The sequence below is a fragment of the Lissotriton vulgaris genome, chromosome 3_2 (assembly GCF_964263255.1).
Source record: "Lissotriton vulgaris chromosome 3_2, aLisVul1.2, whole genome shotgun sequence".
Taxonomy (NCBI): domain Eukaryota; kingdom Metazoa; phylum Chordata; class Amphibia; order Caudata; family Salamandridae; genus Lissotriton; species Lissotriton vulgaris.
The window spans coordinates 225,032,246-225,056,242 of record NC_141690.1 but is presented as its reverse complement, the minus strand read 5'-3'; the positions used below and the strand labels follow the sequence as shown (position 1 = coordinate 225,056,242).

Genomic DNA, 23,997 nt, shown 5'->3' with positions numbered 1-23,997 from the left:
CCCCTATGCAAATGAGGGAATGCCCTCCCGAAGGTTGCGCCGGCACTTTAAGTGCGCTACAATATTACTGAAGGGGACGCATAAGCGTCTGCGCCCCCTACTGTAATACCAAAGTGCCCCAGGGGGGTACACACAGGCGCAAACGCCCGTTGGGCCCCAGGGCACTTATTGTAATACGAGACCAGGAGGTGTAAGTACCTTCTGGGTGAATTGTAAAACACTGTTTATGAGGTTTCAACTGTTCTCTGCTAAGTCTTCTTGCTATGCGCTTGTCATTAGTACGCTGTTAATGGAACTGCAGTAATCAGATAGAATGATGTAACATATCCAGTATGCCAGCTGGAATATTAGTTTGCATCAAATATGCTATTATACAGAGCCCCCAGGATATAGCGGCAGGGAGTAGCAAATTTAGCGGCACAAATATGGAAATTTAGCTGCATTTTTGCAGCACTTTATTTTACTCATAATCATTAATTTTCAGCTTTAAAACAATGGAAACTGTTTTAGCAGAATATTCCACTTTGAAATAGGCCCTGATGTGATGTCATTTCCTGTGATGTATAGGGCAGCAATGTGATTCCTATATAAGAACAAAAAATTAAAAACCTTTAGTGTATGTTAAATGTTTGTGTTCAAGAAGTCAAACCCTTTGTAAGTGTTCTTGTTATTAAGCCTCTCGAGCGAGTCGAGATGGCGACCTTACTAGGCAAGACCTATCCTTACTACGCTATTGCGCGATATGCGCAACATTCCCCCTTCTCTCTCTCTCTCTCTCTCTTTCTTTCTTTCACTTGTCTCTCCTCCTTGTCTCTCCTCCTTGTCTTTCCTCCTTCTCCCCCCTCCTGATCCCCCCCTCTTCACTGCTCCTGCTGTCCTTTAAAGTGCCCACACATAAGCAGTAACTCTGGCTCATTGATGACCTGAATCGCATAACACATATGGGTTAGTTGAGATAGTGCAGTCTATTGTTTTTTTTTTTATAAATCGTTTGGTGTGGAGTTATGATGATGGAAAAAGAGTCAACCGATTTATTTGTTGATCACAAAGCGGCCACCATACATAGACATGTACAAAAGTTAGACATAGTTTTCCTTTCTGTCACTAATATGAAGCGCAGCATGTTTCTCCACCAAGCGACAAATGTTTAAATGTCACTGTACTGTTTTGTATAATAATGCTGGCAGATTGTATTATGCACACATTATGAAAAACGAATAGTGCCGATTAAAAAAAAAATCATGTTGCTTTAAGAAGACGGGATTTTTTTTCCATTCTCTGCTGAATGTTAATGGTTGTGTTCATGGTAGCTAAGAGGCGACTGCATATTAAACGTTTCAGGTTTGCGCATCAAGAGAATAACTCAGAGGGTTGAAAAGAACCTGTCTCTTTTACTTTTCTCTATAATTGTCACAGTATCCTCTTAGGGCCATGAAAATCTACCTTGGTGTGGCCCATGGGCATTACCCCCAAATATGTGGGGTGCTTACAACACCTTGTCCTGCCGGTGGTCAATGTGCTCTGCCCCCAACCACAGATTATTCATCTCAGTCTCTCCCTCTCGCCAGTTCTGTTCTGCTGAGCAGGGTGGGTTAGTTGACTGAAAATACCTTGTTGGACCCTGAAACATCGCTCTGTATAGCCTGACAGAGAGGCTAGGTACAGGGCCCTCCAGACTCTCTTTGTAGGAAGTCTTCCATCAGGGTTACTTGGATCAAACTGTGGCTAGTGGCCTCCATACCGTCTGTGCTTTTCCACTGACTCCTATCTTCTCAGCCTCCTACTCTCCTCTACCTCACATTTTCTTCACTTAAGCTTTAATTTTCCATTGATGACAACACAGTTGCTCAGCTCTGGCTGACTCAAGAATCTTCTTACAACAGAACTCACAAAGACATCTGTTTTACAGACAAGTATATAAATAAATCCTGAGCTATATATATCTGCTGATGCACTAACAAACCAATGCTACTTAAAGACTGTACTAACTAAATAACACTGAAAGGAAAGGGTCCAAAGTCACAGGCGGCACAGATGCAGCAATGGACATCTGTATTTCTCTGGCACTTTTGTAAAAATCGCGGCATTTTTACAAAAGTGCCGATTTCGCGGCAAACCACGAAATCCTGGAGGGTCTGATTATAAAACGTATAGGGGTTGCCTTTGTCCTATGTTGCTGTTTCCTGTGATCACAGCGAAGATGAAGGAACACCATTCAGTGCTCGAAGTGGTCTGCAACCGCCCACCAGGAGGAAAACTAATGCTGGGAAATCGACTAACACTCACCTCAAGTCCCTTGGGGGTAGAAAATGTAGGGGCCCTTATCTCATAAATGAAAAGTTGTAGTTGATACTTGGGGTACGCAGTAGTGTCCACTGGGTCCCGTATCACCACTGGCCCCAAGTAACAGCTGGGTGGACTAGGATTTGGAGATAGACTCTCTTTGTGCTGTTGTGGGTACTTTGTTAGCAAGAATCAATTGGTATATTGCTTAAAAGATATTATATTATGTTATGTTTAATTACTTTTATTTTGGCTTGCAATTGTGGAAAATTACTTTTAGCGGTTCTCGCTTGCCATTAATAGAATCACGTTTTCTAGAATTTTCTTGATTTTACCTAAAACAAAGTGCCAAAGAGTTCCAGAAATGGAGCCAGAAAACAAAAATACCATCCTGTGTCTTTGTTTAATAAAGTGTGTGAAGCAGTAAAAATGTATCTTTAGGTCGAATAGATTGAAAAACAGGGGCCACTCCCTATAGCTCATTATGGGCTACACTGAGCATCTTGAAGACAATGTCACTGGAACCTACTGCAAAAGTTTAGATGCTTGCTAAAATGATATTTTCCGAGGCTTAATACTACGCATGCCACAGAATTCTGAACAACCACAGGTGAGATCGAAGCTGCTCAGTGGAGCCCAACTATAAAGAGTTACCATCATTTAGTGTTGATCAAATTGGGGCATGCTGTGGAGCTTTTGGAAGAGTTCGCTCCCGCCTCCCCTACCCCATCTACCAGGTAATACAATGAATTCAGAGCCCTCTCATCGGGACAACACCAGTAAGGCATGTGCCACGTGGTGGCTAGTCTTTACGGTGAACAACAGCATAGCAACACTACATTATAGCATTCAGGGTCAACAGTGCAGAATGTCCCAAAACAGTGACAGATCCAAGGCGAAGTCCACAGCGACACTATGTAGGAAGCCGCGCTTCCCCAACTAAATCAGGGTGTGCAACCATGTATGCTGTCATAGGGCTCCAGAAGTCCTTAGGGCGGGAAGCCTCAGGCTTCCCGCCCTAAGTCTCCTCCCCATAAGTCTGCAATTGATCTCTGCAATAGGCCAGGTCAGTAAGCCACAATTTTATAAGGAGCAGACCGCGAACCTCATCTCTTCGCCACCACCCGTTTTGCCATCAGAGTAGAGACCGCCACGAGGCGTCGGCTGGCAGGCTTTAAGCGGTTGACATAGCCCAGAAGACATATCTCAGGAGAACAGTCAACAAGTTCTAGTACCACTTCCGATAGTATGCGAACTACCTCAGCCCAGAACGCCAAGACTTGCCCACACAACCAGGCCACATGGAAGAAATCCATATCTCACACACTTAGCAGATTCTCTCAGACCATACCTATGAAGTTGTTGAGGTGAATAATAAATTTGGTGCAGAAACTTAAAATGAATAATCCTGAGATTACAATTGGCCGTTAAGCGTCCTGTGAGTTGACAACAAGCCTACCATACCTCCATCGGGAGCGGGTTACCTATCGCAGTTTGCCAGTGTTGACGCCGCAGATGATCCTCAAACTCCTTTTCTCTCTAAGAGGCATAGTAAAGCCGAGTGATTAGTCCCTTACGGCTCGCTCCCGTTAACATTACCTGTAATGCCCTAAGAATCGAAGGCCACTCCCTATAGCTCATTATGGGCTACACTGAGCATCTTGAAGACAATGTCATTGGAACCTACTGCAAAAGTTTAGATGCTTGCTAAAATGATATTTTCCGAGGCTTAATACTACGCATGCCACAGAATTCTGAACAACCACAGGTGAGATCGAAGCTGCTCAGTGGAGCCCAACTATAAAGAGTTACCATCTTTTAGTGTTGATCAAATTGGGGCATGCTGTGGAGCTTTTGGAAGAGTTCGCTTTTTCGTAAAATGTTCAGCTGATGAAAAGAAGAACTTGTAACTACCTGGATTTGGCATAACAAAAAAGCTAAGTCTTTACCAAATATGATCATGATATAACAGAGGTCCTCACCGCTGCCCACTCTTTGTAGCCTCTTTCAGAATAGTCCCTCTCCTTTTTTTGGTTGGGTGGGGTGGTCCAGTTTGCTCTAGTATTGTTGAATCTCTTTCCTAGATTCACATTTACAAAATGTTTTATACCTATTTTCATTGAGCTGTGGTAATTCTTGGCTCTATTTGGGCAATCCGAGAATAAGTCCAAAATCCACCCTGGTTGCCAGGCATCATCGACCATATTTTATCTTTCCAACCCTTTTTTAGCATCTTTGTGCACACAATGGCAGAGGCCGTTACATGGCATAGGATGGCTTCGCATAATGATGAGGCTTTGTTTCTTTGCTTTACCAGTTCATTGCCTTTCTACACGTTGCGCTTGTGTATTACCTTCAGGTTATGGCCTTGAGTGTTCTTTGCTCTGGCGTATTTGTATATGTTTATTGCGTTATATGGCTGTCCATTTAAATGTATGTTTTATTGCTTTTATTCTGAGTTTGTTAATTATTACATTATTGTTAAATGTTTAACATTATTTCACATGGTGTTCTTCTTATCATTCCCTTAGTTCCACATACTCTTTTCATAAACAAGTGCTGTGGCATCAGCAGATGAGTTAACAAGAAGATTGCCAGTACTGTGCGATGAATCAATATTTTAAAGGGCCCGAGCTACAAATCGCTCATTGCCACAGACCACTGTTTCAGTCAAAAATTTTTAACAAAGTTTGATAATTTTATTTATTATTTCTCTTTTTGAGGAAAAGGTTTTTTTGTATATATATGTATGAATATGTCATATTCTTTGCTTGTATAGACCAATCGTTTTCAAATATGTTGTGTAAATATAACAATGATTGATGGTCTATTTTGTGAATATAATTGTATTTGTGTATCCTTCCATTGAGTGGAGTAGGTTTCACCTGCCAATATAAATAGTACCTGTGCAGGGCCTATAATATAAAATTAATTCCTGGTTGAAAAAACCTCCCCTTGTTTCACCACCAATTTGTGTTGTCTGTCGTCAAATGATGTCCAAGAGTGAAACGTGTTAAATGTTCAATCTTTCTCCCTCACTCCCTGGCATTCTTGCCCCTTTTCTTAAACCCGTTTCCCCCCCAAAAAAAATTGCCATTGTTCCTCCTATATTGTTTACAATGAATGTATTAGACTGAAGCCAAAACTATACATTCTGTTGTTTACTAATAATAAAAAAAATTATATATACAAAAAAGAACCTTTTCCTCAAAAAGAGAAATAATAAATAAAATTATGGAACTTTGTTAAAAAATGTTGACTGAAAGAGTGGTCTGTGGCAATGGGCGATTTGTAGCTCGGGGCCGTTTAAAATATTGATTCATCGCACAGTACTGGCAATCTTCTTGTTAACTCATTCGTTGGCGCAGCCTTACTGTGCTTTAGCCAAAACCCTTGTTGTTGCGTGGCATCAGCAGATAGCATGCTTTGTCTCCAGATCTCCAGTACTGGGTCTCTTAGAAGTTTAAAAGGACTTCATGAAACAACTGAGGGGGTCAGCAACATCAGCATGGTCATTTTTTTAACACCTTATTTTCTCAATAATCTGAATCTTCGAATAAACCTTTAAAAGTCACTCAGCCATGAGAATAGCAGATGTTGAACCTGGTCCTTCAGGTCTCAGATCTCTTTTAAAGGTACAGATACCGCAATCACCTAAAATAGGTTTACATCCAACATTAATGTATAGTGTGTACTAGTAATGGGGTCTTTGATCTATGTGAAACACTCTTCATCTTTGAATATATGAGAGTCAGGAATCTTGGAGGTAGAAAGTTTCTGTCTACTGATTCTTTAGCAACAGAGATCTGATCACCAAAACAGATGCCTAAAATCTTTAACATGCTTAGTTTGCCAAGAGATACGGTCTGCCAAGTATATGCCGCCTGCTAATTTACCTGCCCATTCCTGGAACAGCAGAACGTGCATGACTCCCAGCCTTAACCTCGATATCACATAACAGTCTGCAAAGTCACATTTGCTTACATAGGATTGATTTCCTGCTATTGTCTCCAATGTTGTCCTGGGAAATAGGGCCATATATTTTCTATATTTTTTGTTAATGCATTAATATTAATTACATTATTACTTCTCTTCACCTCCTGGTTTCTCACGTTTTTCTGTCCTTCTGGGAACCCATTGCCACTAATCAATACCTACTTTTTTAAAACATGTTTAACTGCTTAAGACTTCACAGCCCCCTATATTCCTTTTGCCAAGTTTTTGCCAAGTTATACCTTAAGTTACAAAATGCCTGCAGGTTGACACTGCCCCTAAGACAGAGTTTCACTTGCCACATGGGCCACCAACAGAGGATAGTGACTCATTTTCAGTGGTAGTTTGAAAGGGAAGCCGAGGTGCAAGACTATAAAAGAAATATTCTGATGTACATACTACAGCCCGATCCAACAACATATGAGCCCTTGCTTCCATTCAATGATGCTCTTACAGATACTCACGACCATGTTCTTGTCCACCTGTGAACAGGTTAGTGGCCATTCGTCATAGAGCAGTTTCTGATTCGGATTTTCTCTCCAAGCATCTCACCTCGGAGGAGGCCACGACCATTAATGTGAATCCCAATTCATTCCCTTCCATCCTCCAGATAGGGAATCTAAAAGGATTGCCGCTGTTGGCAGACATGTTTTCTTCAGCTAATCTGGGACTGAAGTCTGTCAGTCAGTCTGCTTTTTGGGCCATTACACTCATGCCTTTTGAGACATAGCTAGTGAGGTCTTTCCAGTAGTCCTAGAAGATTTGAGGGTCTCTTTGGCCCAGATGCTACATGAGGAAGACGCAGCCAATTTTGTAATCCGTGCCGGCTTAGATACTAAAGATTACTTAGACAGGGCAGTTGGTAACAACGTGGTTCTTAGTTGACAAGCCTGCATGAGGTCCACTGAGTTCTGTGAGAAGGCATACTCCACTTTGGGGTGCTTTAAAATAGTAGGGATACACAGCTTTCCAATGAGATGTCGCAAACATTTTTAGGTCTCGCCTAGGCAGCGCGGAAGCGCTCCTCTAGGAGTGCCTTTAGCCATCGGTCTTCACTTTTTAAGCACTGCACTCGTACTTGTGGCGCGATCCACCTTGCGGGAGCGAGCAGCGGTGCGGCCACATTAATTACAAACATATGGCCACTGCTCGCTCCTGCAACGTGGATGCCGCCACAAACACGAGTGCAGTGCTTGAAAAGTTAAGACCGCCGATCGCGGGATCGATCACAGTAGTAATTTTCTTTACATTTTGATGCAGTGAAATCCTAGTAAACTTGTGCATGCCAGTTTGAGATGTTACTTTGTTATCCTTTAAGGTTTCTTAATATATCATGGATATAAAAACAGGGTATCAATCTTTAGTTGCGGTCAATTGGGGTGGCGGGGTGCAAAGCTATGGATTCTGAAGGGACCCCTCACAACACCTAGCCTTGCGGCGGGGGAGGTCAGACGTGGAAGTCCTTACATTGAAAACCCTTTTCCGTCTCTAAGACCAAGGACATGTTTACTGAAGCAGAGGTGTAATTGTTCTGTGTCCTCTTCACTCGCTCCCTCCTCGCCTTGCCACACCCCATCCACCCACCAATCCTTCGGTTAATGCCGAACATTTTCATTAAATGGCTTTTTCTAGATACTTCAGTCTGAGCATGTTCCTTTTCTCACCGCTCGCCATCATAGACCGTCTTGAAGGTACTGTCTGATCTAGCTCTCTCATTACCTCAATATAATTTGTTGGGTAGCACACCAATTGTTCAAATGTTTTTATTCCTTTGTTAAATCCATGCAACCTTTAACTGTTGCGTGCTCACCGGCAATTTTTAGCTCTTCGGGTAAGCACCTATATAAAAAACTGAGAAATTAAGGAAACTGTGTCATGATCCTCGTACAAGGCGGAACATCGTGGTTCACGGAGCAATTTATTTTTTGATGAGCAGATGAAAACTGAAACAAGACTTACGAACATAGAACATGGACAATGAAACATGAATAAGCGCATGAAAGTCGCCGGTGTTTTTCAAAAAAATGTACTGTTAATTATTTGTTTACTTACGCATAGTAGATTCCATGTCAGGAAGCACCAAGAAATGATTGATTGCAATCTGGGAGTTGGAGTTATTAAGGGAGACTTTTAGAGGCACAGAAACACAGGTGGTCGGAAAGGAAAGGTTATTCCGTTTCCTGACCGAAGAAGGAAGATGTGAAGTTGTCAGCCGGTAAGAGAATTAACAGCTCAGGGGGCAACATAACGTGAGCTAACAGTAAGAAAAACGTGTGGAGGAAGAGAATATTGGACATTTTGTGACAGTCTCAAGGGAGTAGTTTACGGGAGGTAGTTTAGTAATTTTTTTTTTTTTTATTCTTTTTTTATTAGCATTTCAGGAAAACCACATACAGCGTATATCCACAGGTTATATGCATATCACAGCCAGCATACATATATAAAACCAGTAGATTGCAAATGTCTCAGCAAAATACCCCCATGTACATGCAGAGATTACCATAAACGAGAAACAACGCAACTCCTCCCAACCCTCCCGCCTCCCCTACCCCATCTACCAGGTAATACAATGAATTCAGAGCCCTCTCATCGGGACAACACCAGTAAGGCATGTGCCACGTGGTGGCTAGTCTTTACGGTGAACAACAGCATAGCAACACTACATTATAGCATTCAGGGTCAACAGTGCAGAATGTCCCAAAACAGTGACAGATCCAAGGCGAAGTCCACAGCGACACTATGTAGGAAGCCGCGCTTCCCCAACTAAATCAGGGTGTGCAACCATGTATGCTGTCATAGGGCTCCAGAAGCCCTTAGGGCGGGAAGCCTCAGGCTTCCCGCCCTAAGTCTCCTCCCCATAAGTCTGCAACTGATCTCTGCAATAGGCCAGGTCAGTAAGCCACAATTTTATAAGGAGCAGACCGCAAACCTCATATCTTCGCCACCACCCGTTTTGCCATCAGAGTAGAGACCGCCACGAGGCGTCGGCTGGCAGGCTTTAAGCGGTTGACATAGACCAGAAGACATATCTCAGGAGAACAGTCAACAAGTTCTAGTACCACTTCCGATAGTATGCGAACTACCTCAGCCCAGAACGCCAAGACTTGCCCACACAACCAGGCCACATGGAAGAAATCCATATCTCACACACTTAGCAGATTCTCTCAGACCATACCTATGAAGTTGTTGAGGTGAATAATAAATTTGGTGCAGAAACTTAAAATGAATAATCCTGAGATTACAATTGGCCGTTAAGCGTCCTGTGAGTTGACAACAAGCCTACCATACCTCCATCGGGAGCGGGTTACCTATCGCAGTTTGCCAGTGTTGACGCCGCAGATGATCCTCAAACTCCTTTTCTCTCTGAGAGGCATAGTAAAGCCGAGTGATTAGTCCCTTACGGCTCGCTCCCGTTAACATTACCTGTAATGCCCTAAGAATCGAAGGCTCCTCCGGAAAGTTCGTGTATACATCCAGTACGGCCTGCCGTACGCGAACATACATGAATCTAAACATAAATGGCCGATTAATGTCATTTTGGGCTGCACCGAGAGTCTTGAAATGACCCCCTGCAAATCGCCCATACGGACTATACTCGCAGCCGAAAGCTCCTTCAAAGCAGCGGGCTCCCTAGCAGCCGAAATTCCCGGATGGGAGGCTATGGGCAGGAGGGGGGCATACAAATACGGAAGTGGAACTCTAGTAGCCAAAGCCCTCCACGCCCAGGATGTACACCAGGAGGGGTTGATTTTCTGCCGAGGCCCACCGGCGCCGCCCGATAAGACCATGGCCTGCCCAGGAATGGGAAGAACAGCGTCTCCCTCAATAGCTACGTGCGGCTGAAAGCGCTGCAGAAAATGCCAATAATGCGCAAAATGCGCTTGTGCGCAAAAGTAATATAAGCGAAGATCTGGAGCCTCAAAGCTGCCTCGGTCAAACGGCTGCACTAGAAAATCCCAGCGGCATCGTGATTGCTTCCCCCCCCCCGCCAGACAAATGTAAGTAGAGCCGAATGCAACGTTTGGAAAAAAGCCAGATTTAACTTAATGGGAATACTGATGAAGAAGTACAGCTACTTAGGCAGAAACACCATTTTCACGTCAGCGATCCTATCCGCCAGCGACAGGGGAAGACGTGCCCACCTCTTCGTCTGCTCCACTATGCGCGTAGTGGCACGCCCATAATTCTCTGCGACCACCACTGTTGGCTCTCTATGGATCATCACCCCCAGGTACTTTACTGGCTCTGAAGTCCAGGACAGTGGGGAGTCCAGTTCAACCTCTTTCGTGCGTTCTGTTAAAGGAAAAACCACAGACTTGGACCAATTTATACCCAAACCAGAAAACCTCTAAAATTGGACATACTTCCTCAGGATCGGCGAAAGATAGCTTGATGGCTCCCGGACGTAAAGTAACATAACGTCCGCATATAGCGATACTATCAAAGGGCGTTGCCGGAATCGTAGAGCCGCGGCCGAATGCTTTTGGCGGAGCTTGCACGCCAGGGGTTATATGATCAAATAGAAGAGCATGGGGGACAGGGGGCAGCCTTGTCGAGTGCCCCTTTCTATAGAGAATAGGGACGAGACCCTCCTATTGACTCTCACTCTGGCGACAGGTCCGCTATAAAGAACCCGAATCCATTGGAGAAAGAAAGGGGAGAACCCCATTCTACTCAGGACCGTTAACATATAGGACCAATGCACAGAGTCAAATCCTTTGCTGCGTCGAGTAACCCAGCAACGGCTTGAAAGTCAGGTTCGAAATAATGCAGTGTGGAAAATAATGTACGCAGATTATGCGTGGTGGATCTCTCCAACACAAAACCAGACTGATCTGGCAAAACCAGAAGGGGCACCAGGGGCTGAAGTCTAGTGGCAATCATTTTTGGCAAGATTTTGGTATCGATATTTATGATGGAAAGTGGTCTGTACGATCCGCATTGATTAGAGGGCTTGTCAGGCTTCAATAGTGTGACTAGCAGGGCCTCCCGAAGCGACGGCGGAGTTTGGTCAGTTTGAGGATGTTAATTATTAACTCTGCGAGAGGGTGACATTTCATGTCGGTTGTTAATGATGGGTAAAATTGAGCAGTACATAGAATTATATATATAGTAAAGTGCATGAGGCTGTTTTTCAATAGCGCATAGAGATGTAATGCATGTTAAATTGTTTATCTTTCAGTTCCCCTGACGAAGGGCCCATGAGGTTTCAAATGCATTGGGTTTTAAATAAACTGCTTTGAAATGGACTGGCTTTGGTACGTGTTTTTGCGCAGAGGTTCGGATGGCCCGGCATCAACATGAGAAACTATGGAAATAGCTTCTCCTTGCACGAGGATATATATGTGACGAATTTACAAGTGGAAAATGATGAATTTATAAGTGGAAAGTAAACGGAGAGTAAAACAGGAATAAATGAACAGTAATATGGCTGCAGACGCATGAAAAAAGGCTGTGCCATCGGCTTGGGGCCAGAAAGGATACCTGCATGATGTTGTTCTCTCATTACCTCAGCCACACTTAAAGAATCCGGCCTATACCTGTGCCAGCCATGAGTTAGTCCTGAGACACCTCCAGCCAAACCGCAGACAATCCTAGAATGGCATCTGCCTTGTGACAGCTAACCCCATCCTGCCCTCTAACCACCATAAATCTCTTGCTGCTTGCCCTCAGAAGACCTTAACACCTTGGCTGCTAGGCATATTTTTCCCGTGTGCTGGAAAGCTTTGATCACCATTGTTCATGACGAGCTCAGCTCGTCATCAGCACAGCTCAACCGTGCATCATGACGAGCTGAGCTCGTCATCAGCATCGAAAGGGTTAAGGAGCCCTAACCTAGCAGTGATACTAACCTAACCCTGAGAAGCTTTGAGCTTCACATTCTCTTAGCAGGCCCTTATAGACCACCCATTCTGTTGCATCCACACTCCCCGCAGAGAGGATATTTGCATGTCCATAAGAGCACCTGAAACTTCAGAGGCAGTACATAGGCCAGACTTCTGCTTGTAGTATGTATTTCAAACAAGCCTACAAAAGAGAGAACGTGAAGAGAAGGTGCATTGAGAGGATGTGGCCCAATGGCTAGAGCGCTCGATCTGGAAGCTGGGGAACCCGGTTCGAGTCTCGGCGTCAGCTCAACATCCTGTGATTCTGGGCAAATCTCATAATCTCTCCATCTAACAAAATGAATGTGACCTTGTGAAACTGGTGCCTATGTAAGCACTCTTACTCTTCGGGTCGCACTATACAAAAATACACGGATCTATAAAACTATACACGGCTAAACACTTATGGGGTCCCAAAGGCGAGACCTGTTGGCTATGCCAATGCTTGTTACTTTAGTTTCAGAAATTTAGAGGCTACTCCAGAGGGCTGCGGATAGACAAAGACACCCTTCACATTCAGTGATGCAGCAGACAACCCAGTGCTTTCGGAGCCACGGACACAAAATCAGCAAGAACTTGCAGTTCAGCAAGGACACTAGTTTTCCAAATCCTCCTCCCCTGCTACACCAGCAACACACCACTCTAGTTTGTCCTCAGTGGCTCATGCCCACCCAGTGGGAGGAAGAATCCGGCACTTACTACCTGGTTGCCGATCCATCACTTCCAACAGGTGAGTCATACAAAAGATTCCAAATGGTTAAGCCATACCCTCTCTATCCTCCTCGCTCAGTATCTCTCACACACCAGAACAACGTTCAGAGGAGCATCTATCTATCTTTTTACAGGAGGAGTTGCACCTGTTGCCCTCCAAAGGTGCCATAGAGATGGTACCGGACTCAGAGAAAGATGTTGTTGTTACTCTCTCGATTTCCTTGTTCTGAAAAAGGATGGGGCCTCAGGCCTATCTAAAGCCTCTATCCTCTCAATGCCTCCTACGGAAGGACAGATTCATGATAATCATGTTAGCCCAGATCCTATCTGCTTTGGACCTGGGTGACTGGATGGTGTCCCTGGACTTGCAGAACACATGTTTTTATATAAATGTTACCTACAGAGAAGGGTGGGCCAGGAGCATTTTCAGTTTTCCGTGCTTCCCTTCGACCTCAGGTGCGTCCCTCGGATGTTCATGAAAGCAATAGCTGTGATCAATGCCCATCTTCGGAAATCAGGAACCACTGTATTCCTGTAGCTTGACGGCTGGCTGCTGAAAGCAAGTTCACCTCAGTCAGTCATAGGCCACCTCTGGACAACGATGGACCTTTTGACATAGTTGGGTTTCACCATACATAAGCTGAAGATCCACCTGATTCTGTATAAGGGGCTTTAATTCATTGAGGCAATCCTGGATACAGTGGAATGAAGAGCTTTCCCTTCACAGCAACGAGGCCAGGTCATTCGGGCTATGATTCCAATGTCTCAGGCTAGTTCTTAGCGCTAGGTGAAAGTGGTTCAAGGCTTCTGGGCATCTAAACGTCTTACATTTAATTTCATTCTCCTGAGGCGGAAGCCGGGAGACTGCGCGCACTGTATTTAAATTTCTGCACCTAAAATCTGTATACCTAGCACTGTTTTTAAAAAACTTGTATAATTTGATTTGAATTGTTACTTTGGCCTTTGGGGCATTTTTAAATTCCTACCTTTACTCTCGTGACTCAGCCGATTAGGCGCTGAGTCCGGCCTCTATCTTGGGAGGCGAAGCTGAAGGAACGCTGCCATCTTGGGGAGGTATCTCCCAGATTGGGTGCAGTCTAGTTGCTCAGGCGCAAGGCACTCGGCGCTAGTACATAATCAGAGGGTTATGCCTCCGCGCAGCGGACGCGCTCTGCGGATGCGCCAACAACGCTCCAAAGGAGCGCCTAAGGTAAGCCCGTCTGGGCCCGTCCGGGCCAGGTCGGGCCCAGGGGCCAGTCTCCCTGCTCCAATTGGGAAAATAAGGCCTGTTATAAGGTACAGTCGTGACCAACTACTAAAATTAAGAGGGAGGGAAGGCTTCCAATGTGTTCAATTAGCCACCCTCACGAGGGACCTCAGATCCTGTACAGGCTGCAACTATAAATTTACCCCAGACAACCACAGAGGCGCAGGAGTGAAAACGCGCCCGTGTCTACTTGCACTACTTAACTGCCGTTGATTGCCTAAACATGCGACTGAGATTTCCATGCTCCTTGAGGAACGAGACCTGGATGTGCTCTTCCTGATGGAAACTTGGACTAATGACAGCTCCGAGCCGGATATTGTCCGAGCTCTGCCCACCAATTACGCTATATTGAGGCAAGACCGCGCAGACGGCCGCGGGGGGGGGGGCATTGCTATTGTGTACAAAAACACCTTGGGATGCAGAAGTGACAAAAAGCGCCATCTCAGGTGCGGAGAGTGTAATGTTTGCCATCACACTGTCACCGACATGCACATTCTCTGGGCTCCTGCTTTATAGGCCCCCAGGGGCGCACGGCCAATTCTGCGAAGATCTCCCGAAGAGTGCAATAATTTTTTTTCAGTAGTGCCCCCAACTTCACCATCCTGTGGGATTTTAATATCCACTTAGATGAGCCAGACACTCCGGCTTGTCATAATTTGACCACCGGTCTGGAGGTCCTCTACCTTAGGCAAATAGTCAAAGGCCCTACGCATAAAGCAGGACACACGCTGGATCATTGCTATACCAACGTGAACACCTTGAACTTTGACTACTCTATGAGAGTTCCCTGGTCCGACCATGCTCTCCTGCTCTTCTCTCTGGCTCCCCAGGAGCAGCTAGGACCTGCTAACATAACTAAGAAAGTAAGCCGAATTTGGTCCAAACTATCAACTGATAAATGGATCTCGAATCTTAAGGAAACTATACCTAAGGCCACTAATGACCCCTTGAAGCTGACGCCCGCTATAATCAATGGTTGGAGGCATCATTGGATCTTACCCTCCCAAAAACTGAACTCTCCCATCGTAGCGGTGGGAACAAAAAAGCTTGGCATACACCTGAGCTAAAAGCCCTTAAACAGGTATGCAAACAACAGGAGAGAAAGTGGAGGAAAAACTACTCCGAAATCAGTAAAGGCAGCTATAGAATGGCCTTACGGAACTATAAACAGAAAATTAAAGCCACCCAGTTCAATTATTTCCAGGACAAAATTAAGTCTGCCTCTAGCTCCCCTAGGGAAATTTTTTAAATTTTTAAATCCCTTGTTACCCCCCCTCCCTCCATTAGCGACCCCTGTTTAGCTCATACCCGCTGCAGGGAATTAGCAAAATTCTTTGCCTCAAAAGTGGCGAATATATATTCATCCTTTCAGCAGATTCCTACAGAGCCAACTTTGCCCCCACCCCTAGATATGATTAGGCTCGAGGAATTCACCCTGCTCGATTGCCCGTGAGTTCAGGCCTTTTTAAATAATCTGAAATCAGGCTCCCCGGCTGATCCTGCACCACCTACCATTCTCAACATGGTTTCAGACACTGTGGCCCCAGTTATCCAGGAGGTGGTCAATTCCTCTTTAGCATCTGGAGTAGTTCCACCTTCATGGAAACAGGCAAGAGTAAAAGCGTTACTGAAGAACCCCAATCTCAACTCAGAAGACTGGGCAAATTACCGCCCCATCTCCCTGTTGCCTACCATCAGTAAGCTCGCCGAAAAACATGTAAATGCCCTGTTAGCCACCTTTCTTGAAAATAACAACTCCCTACACTCCACCCAGACAGGGTTCAGATGTAAACAGGGAACCGAAACAGCCCTCATTACGGTGGTTGAGGAAACGAGGAAGATTGTGGACAGTGGAAATTGTGCAGCCATACTACTTTTAGATCTCAGCGCGGCCTTTGATACCGTGAATCACTCCATGTTGATTCAAAGGCTGAGCAATGTAGGAGTCATGGGCCCGCATTAAAATGGCTGCACTCTTTCCTGTCTGATAGGACATTTGCTATGTTTGAGGAGGACGTATCCTCCCCCCAGATGCACCTACAGTGTGGCGTTCCCCAGGGCTCTTCCCTCAGCCCAAACTTATTTAACATCTATATGAGACCATTGGCTGAGGTGGTGCTTCCCTGGGGGTGCAACTGGTGACTTACGCTGATGACACCCAGCTTATTATCACCCTGGCAGGGCAGGATGCTCCGCATGGCAACCTCTCCTCTTGTCTCAGCAAAGTCCGTGAGTGGATGGATGAATCCTTCCTAAAACTCAACGGAGCAAAAACGGAGGTCATGATGCTGGGACACAAGGCACCCTCCTCGGTGGAGGTCTGATGGCCGGGTAGCCTTGGCCAGCCCCCTCTTCCAAAGGAGCAAATTAAGAGCTGGGGGGTCTGGCTGGACCCGGTTCTGAATTTCTTGGTGCAAGCCCGGAAGGTAGCATCTACGTGCTATGCCCTTATTAGACTACTCAGGAAAATCATTAGGCTCCTTCGATTCGAAGCCAGGAGGATATTAATAGTACAGGCCTTGATTCTGTCACGCTTAGATTATTCTAATGCGGTTTACTTAGGGACCCCACAGGGGACAATTAAGATCCTGCAGACCGTACAGAACTGTGCGGCCCGGATGTTGTTGAACATCCCGCAAAGGACATCGGCCAAACCAGCACTGCGGCAACTTCACTGGCTGCCAATGCAACAGAGGATTGAGTTTAAGGCCTTGACCATCGTTCATAAAGCCGTGACCACGGCGGGACCTGCCTTGATCCAACCCATGTTCCGCCCCTATCTAATCTGTCGGACCCTAAGATCCAATAATAAGAACCTACTGGCAATTCCCAGGACAAAGAGAGTCTGCATGGGCGACAGGCGTTTTTCCTTACAGGCCGCAAAGCTTTGGAATAATCTCCCTGATTCCGTCAGACTGGAAGTAAACCATCTCAGGTTCAGGAAGATGTTAAAAACCTTCCTGTTTTCCTAAACCCTGAGAGTGAATGGGCCACGGAAGCGCTGGGATGCCTTCGGGTAGCCATGCGCTATACAAATGTGTAGTCATTCATTCATTCATTCATTCACATTCTCCTTGTCTGCTATGCCAGGTGACATATGAAAGCCCTGTAGTGGAACCTGAAATCCCTGTGGGCCTAGCATCAAGGACGTCTTTCCGACAACAACCAGGTCTCAGATGAGATAGTTCAGGACCTGCAGTGGTGGTTGACCAACCATAGGTTGTCCTGCTGCAGTCCACTCTCACCCTCCATTGGAGAGTTCTGGACCTATGGGCCATTCGTCTGGCTCTGAAGGCCTTCCTGCCATCCATCAAGGGAAGGCTGGTGCAGATTTTCACGGACAACATCACCATGTAGTATTGCAACAAGCAGTGTGGAGTGGGATCATGGGTCCTGTGTCAGGATGTCTTATGTCTGTGGAGATGGTTGGAGCATCAGGATTTTTTCCTGATCGCTAATCATGTGGCAGTGGATCTAAGAATGCCAGGGGCATAAGAACTAGGCAGATGTCATCTGGCAGTCCACGAGTGACAGCTACATCTCACGGTGGAGCAGGGCATCTTTTACCCGTGGGTAGACCCCTTCCTCGATCTTTTCATCACCATCGAACACACATTGTCACCAGTTTCGCACATCAGCATTTTCATAAGGGCATTCTTCAGGAGACTCATTCTGGCTGGAATGGAACAAGGTGCTCCTGATCCCCTTCCCGTCACTTCCTCTCCTGCCTCAAATTCTTAGGAAGACCAGGAACGACCGAGCTCAAATCATTCTGGTGGCCTCGTGTTGGGCCAAGATAGTGTGGGATATGGACCTCCTGAGAATGAGCATCTGTCCTCTGATGAGGCTGTCCCTTCAAGAAGACCTCCTGTTTCAGCAACAGGACAGGGTTGTTAACTTGAATCTATGCAATCTATACCTCCAGGAGTGGAGATTGAGCTTTATACCTGGAGATATAGATTGACAATTGACTGCTTTTGATTTGCCGCCTAAAGTGGTGGATGTCATCCTTGCCACCAGATGACTCTCCTAAAAAAATCTATTAATACAGTGCATTGGGACAAATTTGCCACCTGGTGTGGTACTCAACATACAGGCCCCTTACATACGATGCTGTACGATGCCCTTTTATTTGTTTTACCTTTGGCCCAGCAAGGCCTTGCAATGGATAATACTATAAAAAAATTACTTTTTCGCCCTTTCTGCCTTTCTACGTTTGCCTGACTAGCCCTCCTTATTCAAATGACCTGTTATAATCAGGTTCATTAAAGGTTTCTCATGTGTAAGTCCCTCAAGCCGATGCCTAGCTTCCCTCTGCATTTCCTGACCTTGAAGACTGTCTTCCTCACTGAGATTAGATCAGTTTGTCGTATGAATGAATGACGAGCACTTTCAATGGAACCCACACACAACACCGTTTACCAAACATTGTCTTGCTGGGGTCTTGAGCGGTCTTCTAAGGTTGCAGCTCCAAATCTATTACTCTACTAGCTTTTTGGGATCCCACTTATCTCTCCACCGAGGTGGAGAGGCTCCTCGGTTGCACTCTAAAAGTGTGCTAAGCTTTTACATAGATCCTACCACATATCATTGAGTGGATGAGAAGCTTTTTGTGGGGTTCTCCAGAGCAAAGAAAGTAAAGGCTGTGTAGAAGAGGACCTTCTCAAAAAGGTTAGTGTTCTGCATTAAGGTCTGCTACACACTGGGCAAGAAGCAACCCCTGTAAGGTCTAAGAGCCCAATCCACCAGGCCTAATGCTTCTACCACCGCATTGGCAGGAGAATAGTCTATCCTTGATATCTGCCAGGCTGCGACACGGGCATCGTTGCGTACAGTCATGAAGTACTACTGCCTTGACAGCTAGATCTAGCAGGAAGGACATGTTGCCTACCTAGTTCTGCAAGACTTCCTTGTCCGAGTCCATTCCATATGGACCTACCACCTTGGGCAGGAATTGCTTTCATATCTATTTTAAAGTGAGGAGTCTGGGGTTAGAAGTATCCATCAGAAGAACAAGTTACCTTCGGTAACGCTCTTTTTGATGGACGATCTAACCTCAGATTCTTCACTGCTCTCCCACCGACCTATGACGCAACACACTGTAACCTCCAATTGTTCACACTGTGCGTCTGAGGGCACGGGCAGTTAAAACGACAAGAAACTGACATCTGCACACACGGGTGGCACTTAGTTGCAACTCCGCTCCATAACTTCTAGGGCGGTGTGGAGCCAGTGCAGAGCCACAAAGCACCACCTAGTGACGTGTAAGAGCACTACAATGAAAAATTATCTGGATTCACTCTGGCATCTCGGAAATATTCTAAGGTGAGGAGTATCCACCAGAAAGAGAGCTACCAAAGGTAAGTAACCTGTTCGGTTTCTATTATCTGCTTTTCAATCTGTGTTTCATCTTGCAAGATGTCTCACTTTCTTAAATTCAGAGCAGGCATTGTGATTTAAAAAAATATTTATTACATATTCAAGAATGAAATAATACGTACCTAATTATATGTATTATTATGAAATATTGTATTTTAAATAAAAAAAATATGTTCTATTATATATTTTATCATTAATTTACATTTATTTATATTTTTACCTATTGTAAATAATTTATATAAATGTAACCTTACTTCCCATGGGGTTTTATTTTAAGTCCCTACCTCCATTATTTTCTGTGGAAGGGTGTTGCAGTACCAGTGGTTTACCTTGTGTATTGCAGGGCGTTCTACAAAAGTGTAAGTTACTACAGGAGTGCAGTGTGAGAATACCGAAAGTGCAGGCTGTGAATCAGGCCCAGTGTGTTCAGGGATTCTGTGCATTCCTCAAAGCAGCTGGTGTTGGCTTTAGAGATCCATCAGTCTGTGCAGTCCAGTGTTTTAGGAGTACATCTTGTCCTGTGGACCTGTTTGCCTGAGCAGGAAGCTTCACTTAACAGCTCCTTCAATCTTGCTTCTAGATTCTGGACCTCAGACGACTTTATTCTAATGACATCCATGCCATGGCCAATACCTATGGAATCGAAGCCGCGCTCAGGGTCATTGAAAAGGAAATCAAAGATGTGTTTGCAGTGTATGGTAAGTCATCTGTTGCGTTACTTTAAACACATTGGGAATTTCATAAGCCAAGCAGCATCCTTCCTTGCAATGACTCTAAAGAGAAGATTGGGTTTAGCGGCCCAAGTCCTTCATGGGTCGGACACTCGCACATGCCCACACTCCTCTCAGTTGGTGAGTGACCGGCTTCATATATCTTCACTTCCTAAAAGAGTCCAAGCGTCTGCTGTTCACGCGACATGTTACCAATCTGTAACTCCAGGTTTGTGTGATGCGGGGTAACCACACCTTAAGCTATTCACCTTTCCTGTTCCGGGCTTGGCAGGCTATCAACCTTCCCAACCCCGTCCCCGTCCCCTCCTACCCCTTTACTACTCTGCTATGATCCTTTTTCCCGACTATCCCTTTAATGTTGCTATTGCTTTGCTTTGTACTTTGTTCTTTAGGGTCATTTTCTATAAAGAGGTGCTGAGTGTTTGTTATTAGATGTCAACTTTGCACTCCTTAATTGAATCTTGTCTGATTTTGTTGCTCATTGATGACAGTGGCAAAACTCAAGAACTGTTGCCTGTTTGTTAGGTTATTCACACAAATGAATCTTTGTGCAGGCAGTGGCGGCTGGTGACATTTGAAAGTAGTGGGGTGTAAAAGTTAGGGATGATTTATAAGTAGCGGGAGAGCACTGCATTTTTTTAAACTTTTGCCATGTCAATATTTATTTATTTTTTAACCCCATCTAACCCATATGCACAGAACCACAATTACAACTGGAACACATGCTCTGTGAGCTGTGCAGAGAGGCGCAGGACTGGATGGCCATCAAGATTTCTGAACATCTTTTTCACTCACTGACAGGCACTGTGAGCAACTTGCCTCAGAGCTCTCAAGTGGTGCAACTCAGTTCAAATTATTCACTGTACACGAGCAATGTGTAGATGAAAAAAATACAGAAGCAGCACTTTTAGGGAATGTAACTATGCAAGATGAATACATGCATTCTAAATAGGAACGAAATCACAGTTCATAACGGTTTAAAACTATAATTAAATGTTAAAATGTTGACATTCACTTTCCTTAATGCCGCTGCCCTTGGTTTGCCATCTCTCTTCCTCGCTCTTCGCTTCCAAGCTGAGTGGTCGCTCCCCTGCTGTTGCGGTATCGTTGTGCAGCGCATTCTGGATTCTGATTATTAATTACTGCCTGCTGTGTGCCCTGATTGCCGCTGCGTGCTTTATTCACCGCGCTGCCCATTTGCATAGTGAAATTGCCGATTTGCCCATTTGCTCTGTGAAACTGCCAGCGTGACTTTGTAGCAGACTTTGTGATCATTTCGCTGCTTTGCTCATTTACATTTTAACTTGCTAGCGTAACTCTGTTGCAGAAATTGCGTTTTCCCCCAAGCCCTCTTGCCGGTCTGACCCCTCCGCCTCCATTTTGTTGTTATTGTCCTCCTCCTTAGCCCGCCCCGCCTCCCAGCTGAACCGCCCTCCCACAGACAACAAACAGCGCTCCCTTACCTGGAAGCGCCGTGACTCGCTCTTCGCTTCCAAGCTGAGTGGTCGCTCCCCTGCTGTTGCGGTATCGTTGTGCAGCGCATTCTGGATTCTGATTATTAATTACTGCCTGCTGTGTGCCCTGATTGCCGCTGCGTGCTTTATTCACTGCGCTGCCCATTTGCATAGTGAAATTGCGGATTTGCCCATTTGCTCTTTGAAACTGCCAGCGTGACTTTGTAGCAGACTTTGTGATCATTTTGCCGCTTTGCTCATTTACATTTTAACTTGCTAGTGTAACTCTGTTGCAGAAATTGCGTTTTCCCCCAAGCCCTCTTGCCGGTCTGACCCCTCCGCCTCCATTTTGTTGTTATTGTCCTCCTCCTTAGCCCGCCCCGCCTCCCAGCTGAACCGCCCTCGCCCCTCCCCCTCCACTATCCATATATGACAGTTGCTCCCGCGCGCAGCGTCCACGCGCAGCGACCGCGCCCAATCCGCGCCGAAGGTGCGCCAAAGGTAAGCCCGTCTACGCCCGTCCGCGCCTGGACCGCGCCCAGCGCCAGACCCCCTGCCCCTCGCGCTGCCCAGCCCTCCCGCATTACCTACGATGCCGCAACCCTCCTAGCCCTTAACCCCGGTCGCGCCCCCAACTGCGTCCAAGCAGCTCCTGGACACACCCATGGACCTTTCTCCTGCTACTCCTGCAAATTCATATTTACGACAAGGGGTGGTGAGGGACAGAGTCTCTGAATTAAGCAGAAAGCTCTCACCCAGTCAAGAGATCAGGGCTAGATCCAACACCGTTTTTTAGCTCACTGCACCATCCCAGTTTCAGAACCTGGCTGTATGCAAATTAGTCTGTTCCTGTCCCAGTGCATAATGGGAACAGGGCAAACCAAACTACAAAAGCCAATTCTTACACTGGGAAGGAAACAAGCTCCCGGGGACCGGTTTCTGGCATTACAGCCGTCTTCGGCCCGGTTTGCTTGAATCCTGATGGTGCAATGAGCAAGGGTCTCACATCTGAGAATACCCTTCCACGCTTAGGGTGGACAAAAATATTTACGACAAGGGGTGGTGAGGGACAGAGTCTCTGAATTAAGCAGAAAGCTCTCACCCAGTCAAGAGATCAGGGCTAGATCCAACACCGTTTTTTAGCTCACTGCACCATCCCAGTTTCAGAACCTGGCTGTATGCAAATTAGTCTGTTCCTGTCCCAGTGCATAATGGGAACAGGGCAAACCAAACTACAAAAGCCAATTCTTACACTGGGAAGGAAACAAGCTCCCGGGGACCGGTTTCTGGCATTACAGCCGTCTTCGGCCCGGTTTGCTTGAATCCTGATGGTGCAATGAGCAAGGGTCTCACATCTGAGAATACCCTTCCACGCTTAGGGTGGACAAAAATATTTACGACAAGGGGTGGTGAGGGACAGAGTCTCTGAATTAAGCAGAAAGCTCTCACCCAGTCAAGAGATCAGGGCTAGATCCAACACCGTTTTTTAGCTCACTGCACCATCCCAGTTTCAGAACCTGGCTGTATGCAAATTAGTCTGTTCCTGTCCCAGTGCATAATGGGAACAGGGCAAACCAAACTACAAAAGCCAATTCTTACACTGGGAAGGAAACAAGCTCCCGGGGACCGGTTTCTGGCATTACAGCCGTCTTCGGCCCGGTTTGCTTGAATCCTGATGGTGCAATGAACTCTGTTCATCACCACCCCCTTTTGTAAATCGTTTTTGGCCACTATAGGTGTGGCAGGGTATACTCAGACATGAGTCCCTTTCTCACTGCTCCATCAGGATTCAAGCAAGCCGGGCCGAAGAAGGCTGAAATGCCAGAAACCGGTCCCCGGTAGCTTGTCTCCTTTCTGGTGAAGAATTGGCTTGGTAGTTTAGGCTGCCCTGTTCCCATGATGCACTGGGCCAGGGACAGACTGATTTGCATATAGCCAGGTTCTGAGCTGGGATGGGGCTGTGAGATAAATAACGGTGATGGATCAAGCCCTGATCTTTGGACTGGGTAAGAGTGGTCTGTTCAACTCAGACACTCTGTTCATCACCACCCCCTTTTGTAAATCGTTTTTGGCCACTATAGGTGTGGCAGGGTATACTCAGACATGAGTCCCTTTCTCACTGCTCCATCAGGATTCAAGCAAGCCGGGCCGAAGAAGGCTGAAATGCCAGAAACCGGTCCCCGGTAGCTTGTCTCCTTTCTGGTGAAGAATTGGCTTGGTAGTTTAGTCTGCCCTGTTCCCATGATGCACTGGGCCAGGGACAGACTGATTTGCATATAGCCAGGTTCTGAGCT

At 45.8% G+C, this 23,997-nt stretch overlaps 1 protein-coding gene across 1 annotated transcript in view; it reads left to right on the top strand.

Moving 5' to 3' along the window:
• The window catches only part of POLR1A (RNA polymerase I subunit A), a 565,818-nt gene that overhangs the window by 519,400 nt on the left and 22,421 nt on the right, over positions 1 to 23,997 (top strand). The window contains exon 32 of the mRNA XM_086964251.1: positions 20,099 to 20,216. Coding sequence (XP_086820377.1) covers positions 20,099 to 20,216 — 118 coding nt within the window. The remainder of the gene's footprint in view (positions 1 to 20,098; positions 20,217 to 23,997) is intronic.